At 40.8% G+C, this 6,882-nt stretch overlaps 1 protein-coding gene across 1 annotated transcript; it reads right to left on the bottom strand.

The window, feature by feature from the left end:
* Positions 1 to 932: 932 nt before the first annotated feature.
* On the bottom strand, positions 933 to 2,660 carry LOC118095172 (vomeronasal type-2 receptor 26-like). Its single transcript, XM_035136215.1, has 2 exons — positions 2,558 to 2,660; positions 933 to 1,834 (listed from the first exon to the last, which is right to left on the bottom strand). Exons 1-2 carry the CDS (start codon positions 2,559 to 2,561, stop codon positions 933 to 935), a joined length of 906 nt encoding a protein of 301 aa, XP_034992106.1. The 5' UTR covers positions 2,562 to 2,660.
* Between the last annotated feature and the right edge of the window lie 4,222 nt (positions 2,661 to 6,882).

Below are 6,882 nucleotides of genomic sequence, written 5' to 3'. Positions count from 1 at the left end.
CATGAGTGGTCACTGCTGGATAGGTCCCTGGCTGTTGTTGGGCAATTTTGTATGTTGCAAGTTGATGGGTCAGCCCCTTGGGTATAAAAGCCAAAGAGAAAGGTTTCTCTTTGGCTGCATTTTCGGATCCCCACCCTCCCTCCGCTGTTTTTAGGCCTCTGTGTTGACATTGCTGTGCCTCTCATGGGTTGCCTGTATTCAGGGGCCTGGTAGGAATTTTTCCATTTGGCTGATTGGCTGGTGCCATCTGGTTTTTGCCTACTGCATAGCAAATAGTCACAACTTGTAAGGTTGGCGGTTAGGCATTGGTTATTGGTTGTATATGGGGTCTGTTGACTGTGTTGACCCCTTAAGTTAATGCCTGCGTGTTGGGGAAATTCCGGTCAGGAATCCAGGGGCTCTATGCAGTGTCCATAACCCCGGTCGGGGGCCAGGGCTGCGCATTGAGCCCCTTGGAGCCTGAGGGGAGAGGGGAGAGCCTATTGCACCCGACTTCCTGTCTCTCCCTGTAGGATTTCTGTCCTTAGGAGACAGTTGGAGAACCAATGCCTATGCAACCACTCACTTATTTTATATTTGTATTTCAATAAAAGTTGTGGCCAAATTCATGCCAAAACCATTAAACAAAAATTCTGTCTATGGCGTGAGTTATTTGACGGGTGGTTTTGGGGACCTCCACACGCAAAACTCTACATTCAAACATATGGACAAGAGAGAACATGACCCTCAGAGAAAAATGTATACCCCACTCTTCCATTTAAGGGGAGTTGGGAGATTTGGAAAATCAAACTAAATAAGAAAAGAAATGTAGAATATTGAGGGTCACAGGAGCATGTTACTTGAAAAGGCCAAGTTATTTACCATGTTTCCAGGGGTACATTTGAATAATCATTTCAATGGAATAATACATAAAAAGCAAAACAATTTAATTCCTAGGTATTTCTACGTATAAGCTGCTCTCTGCTGTTCAAGTCAGGCCTCAGGATAATTATGTAACATTTTGGGGCAAAGATGCAACCCAGTAACCCAGCACTGGAGGCCAAGATGGAGAAGATCTCCACAGCCACCATGTATTTCCCCTTTGTGCTCAGGTAAGAAGGAACAAAGGACAACCAAACACTGCAAAATACCAGCATGCTGAAAGTGATGAACTTGGCTTCATTGAAGCTATCTGGCAACTTCCTGGCCTGAAAAGCAACTGCGAAGCTAACAATGGCAAGAAATCCCAAGTATCCCAGAACACAAGAAAACATAATGACAGATCCTTCACTGCATTCCACTATGATTTCTTCCATGAGAGAATACATGTCCAAATGTGGGAACGGAGGAGCAGTACATAGCCACACAACACAAATGATGGCTTCAATAATGGAGCAGCTAAATACAACAGAATTGGCCAGACTTTTCCCCACCCATTTCCTCATCCTGGATCCTGGCTTGGTGGCCATGAAAGCCAGGACCACAGTGACAGTTTTTGCCAAAACACACGAAACAGCCACAGAGAAGATAATGCCAAAGGCAGTTTGTCGTAGACAGCAGGTCACTTTCTGAGGGCAGCCAATGAATAGCAAAGAGCAGAGGAAAGAGAGCAAGAGGGAGATGAGTAGAGTGTAGGTGAGATTCCGATTGTTGGCTTTGACAATGGGAGTGTCCTTGTGCTTGATGAAAATTTCTAGCACCAAAGCTGTGGCTACAGTAGAAGACAGAATCAAAAAGGTTAAAAAGATTCCCAAAGGTTCTGTGAAAGACAGGAAGTTTAGGACTTTAGGGAGGCATTGGTCTCTGTTGCTGTTTGGAAACTGGCCTTTGGGGCATTGGCTACAGTAATCCATATCTAAAAAAATGAAACAAATTTTCTGTTAGTTCCTCACTATTGAGTGGAAGACAGCCTTTGTTGTGTTCAATGCAATATGGGGGTGGGTAATTAACTATTATTATTTGAAAGAGCACTTTGTAAAAAAAACTAATTTTTGTAAGCAAATTAATCTGCTGCCAAATATTGGGGAAGTGTGAAAGCTGATGAATAACAGCCCAATGAACAGCCCAATGATGATGAAATATAGCCCAATCTTCGGAGATGTGGACTCCTCCCAAACTCTGTTTTAAAGCAGTCCAAACAAAAGTGGGCCCTTCCGATGGTGTTAAGTTTTGCTTTATTTTAGTCCAAGTTTATTTTTCATTTTTGAAATATCTACTGTCAAATACTACATAAAAGTAAAATACAAGGAAGTGGGGAGCAGAGGGGGTGTAGTTATACAGTATGGCTCAGAGGTCTACGTTTCAGCCATGCAATGACTTTTCCAGGATTCAGAATTTCCTAAACAATACATGTCATAGCATTGCTAAGTGTTCTCTTTTCACAAGAGATAGCAAAGATTACCATAGCTTGTGCTTTATAAAAACAGTTTTATGGAGTTAGGTCCTTCTGGTGTAACATGTATGGAATCTGCTTCATAACTTGATTATCATAATCTGTTTTCTGTTTTGCATAGCTGAAAGTAAATCTATTGAAAGATGCAGTGCATTACGTAATCCATTAGACATTTTGTGCCCTTACCCATTTGGTTTGAAATCTTCCCATATGGGCATGGAGTACAATCATAGCAACAAAATGGCTCCCCTTCCCTCTTTTTTCTGCTGTATCCTGGATAGCAGTAGTCATTACACGCTGCAAGGGGCTGCACCTATTGATAAAAAGAGGAGAAAAACAAATTGCTGTTGTATTCAAGTACTCTGTGGTGGTGTAAATAAATTTGTTTATAATAGAAGTGAGGTTTCTAAGGCTGTCATTCTATATACATTTAATGCTTTTACAGCACTTCACTGTAAGTAAATGGAAAGTTTCTAACCTTGCTAATTATTGGGGGGGGGGGGGAAGAACCCACAAAAAAACTTCAGGTTGCAAAGGAATCTTGTCATAGATAACTTTCATATTTAGTGAGATTTCAAGCATGAACAGATGTCTAGCATGAGAAGAGTTGTTTTAACCCATTAGTTCATATTTCAATAAAATATAGAAAAATATAATTTGAATTTTAGACATAGGAAAGCAGAAAGGTAGGGAACAGCTAGAATCAATGATAGACAGCCTATCAAACCCCTATCCCTGCTGGACTCTTGTCAGCTGGTCAGAAGGTCAGGGGACAGCATTTAATTTTGTTTTTATTTGGTATTCCATAAGCTTTTTCTTGTCTGCTGTTTTGATTTCCCCTCTCATTGATCACCATCATATGGGAAAGTATAAATACAGTGGTACCTCTGGTTAAGAACTTAATTCGTTCCAGAGGTCCGTTCTTAACCTGAAACTGTTCTTAACCTGAGGTACCACTTCAGCTAATGGGGCCTCCCGCTGTTGCCGCACCGCCGCCACATGATTTCTGTTCTCATCCTGAGGTAAAGTTCTTAACCCGAGGTACTATTTCTTGGTTAGCGGAGTCTGTAACCTGAAGTGTTTGTAACCCGAAGTGTTTGTAACCCGAGGTACCACTGTATTGAACTCTTTCCCTGTTAACTTTTTGTAATGGTGCTGGGGCTTCCTCACGAGTAATCTGCTCCAAACTCTGTAGCTGGTTTTTACAGAGTTTTATTTATATACAGTGGTACCTCTACTTACGAATTTAATGCGTTCCGAATGCACATTCGTAAGACGAAAAAAATTGTAAGTCGAATCCCATAGGAATGCATTGGGAGAAAAAAAGTTCGTAAGTAGAAGCAACCCTATCTAAAAATTCGTAAGTAGAAAAAAATCCTATCTAAACCGCATTCAAGATGGTGGATGGAGCTCCATTCGTAAGTAGAAACATTCGTGAGTTATTTGTAAGTAGAGGTACCACTGTACATATATACAAGACAGAGCAACAAAAAGCATGACTGTACTATCCCGAATCAGAATCCGGAAGCACCGCCCTTCGTGACTTCCACCAACAGAACACACTGGGCGTTCGAAATTTCCTCCTCTCTGCACGCCTTTTTTCACTCCTCTGTTGTTGGGGTGATGGGGCTGCTGGAGAACCTTCCCCACTGGAACTGCCTAGCTAAGGGGCTGGTGCTGACTCCTCTGGCACCTCCCCTTCCTGAGCTCTCTGGTCTGACCTTCCAACACATCCCTCTGAGGACCTTCCCTCCTCAGCATCCTCAAGGCTCTGCACCGCTTCCTGAGGGTCAGCACCATCTCCTGCGGACAGCTCCGCATCACTGCTATCCAGGGCTCTTACTGCATCGGAGAGCACTTGTCCCCACTTCCTGGACTCTCCGCTGACCCTTGGTGGTCCCCTGACACATTTTCTGCAATAACTATGTTTGAATCCCACCTGATTAAATGTGTTGTGCCATTTGATAACCTTATCATTGATTGTGAAGTCTTGATCTGTTACAGCCTCTGGATCCATCATCCCTACTTTCACACTTGCAAACGATTGGTTTGGGAAAGCTACCCAGTTTATTATGTCAAATCCAGCTGCTAATTCACCCTTCTCATTCAAAGACACTATATCACCAGCGCTATTGTTAAATATGATGCTTCTCAGGAAAGGATGAATCTCGAATGAAAACAATCAAAGGCAGATTTTACAAAATAATCAAAAAGGAACAGGATCATTCTAATATATCATTCTAATTTTAATAAGCTCCAGTCCCTGACTATACAGGCAGAGACCAGTTTAGGCATGTCTGAGATGTGCATGACCACACATGTGTGCATCGGACCAATCCCAGAAATCACCTGAAAATGTCATGAAAATGTCACAAAAAGGGGCAGAATGGAGTGGAATAGGGTGTCCTTATGTTCGCTGTCTGTAAATATGGTCATTCCTGAAATAATTAGGTGTCAATGACAATAACAATAACAGAGTATTATATTTGACCATAATAATTCACAGAGTAAAATCTATGAGCAATGGAGTAAGGCCTTTTGTAGGGTAGATCAGCATTACAGAAACCAAGGTAGATGTGAAAAAGAGGAAGAATGATTCTATGAGATCATTGCTGAATGGATGCAGAATCTGTGACCCTTCTGATTTTTTTTTTGATTTTTTTGATTTGGAACTATGACTCTCATCATTTGTGACCATTGATCTTGCTTTTTTGGGCTGAGGAGAGTTAGAGTCAGGTAACCTCTGGATGGCTCTAAATCACCCATTGTTAACTGTGAACCCGTGTTCAAGAAAAAGAAACATTTTCTTAGGTGTGCTCTAAATTGTGTGCCATCATACACTAAACTGGCTATTAGAAGAGTACTCCTGATTTGAAACATTACCTGCCAAGGTTGTAGATTTGAAACATCCAATCTAGCTCTGTCCTGCATTGCTCTGTGTTTTGACCTGGATGAGTACATCTTATGTAAACTATGTCCTATGGCATGGACTGCATTGTAGATGCTGTAACTTTGGCCAGTCATACTCATCTCAAAGAGTGTCCCAGGGAGGTTGTCCAGCTTTTCTTCACCAGTGCAACTATCAGACATTTCCTTGACCTCCTTAGAACCAGAAAATGAGCAACTGAAAGCCTGTTCCCAGAAAATCCTAATAAAATCATCTCCTTTTTCTGAGTTCGGTTGTAGGCGATGAAGGAATTTTCTGAACCCTGGCACTGCATTTGAATGTATTGCAAAGCTCAAGGTACCGTCAAAAACTTGTATATCAATAGCCCTGAGCATTGTATCCAATGAGAAATCCCATTGAGCTGTAATAACCCATATTTTGCCTACTGATGTCTCTGCAATGCTTTTCAATGTAACATATAAATATATTGTCCATGTCAAACATGTTATGGTGGGATTTTCTGCATTTACGATCAGCACTTTGATCTTGGAGTTGGATAGATAGCAAGCCCTCTTCAGAATGGAATCAAATGAAAGCTTCTCTATAGCCTGAGATACAGATGGAGTTTTTTCATTGAGGGCTATACAGATTCCATGCTGCAAAAGCATTGGCATCAATTTCTGTACAAACTGTTCTCCATTATCATCATCCATTGTAAGGATCCCAACCCATGTCCATTGGAAATGCAGAAGAAGCTGGACAATCCCTGTATACTGATATTCTTCACTCGGCACCATTCGATAGAATGAAGGCAGCTGGTTTTTAACATCCATCACTGGAGCAATTATACAATAGGCAAGCTAAGCAAAAGGAGGAAAGTCTTTAAAAATCAACACAATAGTAAAATTACACAAATAATGTCATGTGAAATGGCATCCCAGCATAAAACACTAGGTTAAAGTCTTGATTTCCCTCTGCCAGCAGCTGGAACATCTTAATGGGGCTTGGATCTACTGCAACCTTACACCCACTTAGTCTACACTGGCATCCTTTAAACCAGCTTTTTTGTAATGTATAATATGGTTCTGTGGTGTTCTTGACTGCTGTAGAAAGTACTTCATATATCTTTAACATTGTGTCTCAGTTCCCACACTACTGAATGGAATAGGTATTAATCATTCCACTTACAGAAATATTTTAAACTAAGAAAATATCCAGGTCTTCAAGTCTCTAAATGACTCCATTATTTTTGGATAAAGATATCACATTTCCCTGTTAAGAAAGTATTATAAACATAGAGAACCTGTAGCCTTCAAGGTGTTGTAGGATTCTAGCCCTAGACACCTAAGGCAAGTCTTGGGACTTCATTTCTCACCCCTTATCTGTTTTTCTGATTGTAATCTGACTTGATGAATTCCACACCTGCCCACCCAAATCTGACCATTTTATTTGGCAGGTGATTTCAAAATATCTATCTCCATCTAAATGTTCAATAGATTAAAACACACAATTATCTATTTCTCTCACGGGCTTATAGTTGCTTGCAAAAGAGAAAATAAATGGAGACAATAGACATTGAGTTTTAGGCTAAATAGTAAAAGAATAAATATTATATCACACTAGG

Source organism: Zootoca vivipara, chromosome 13 (genome assembly GCF_963506605.1).
Source record: "Zootoca vivipara chromosome 13, rZooViv1.1, whole genome shotgun sequence".
NCBI lineage: Eukaryota > Metazoa > Chordata > Lepidosauria > Squamata > Lacertidae > Zootoca > Zootoca vivipara.
The sequence above is the reverse complement of the archived record's forward strand: the minus strand, read 5'-3'. Positions and strand labels throughout refer to the sequence as shown.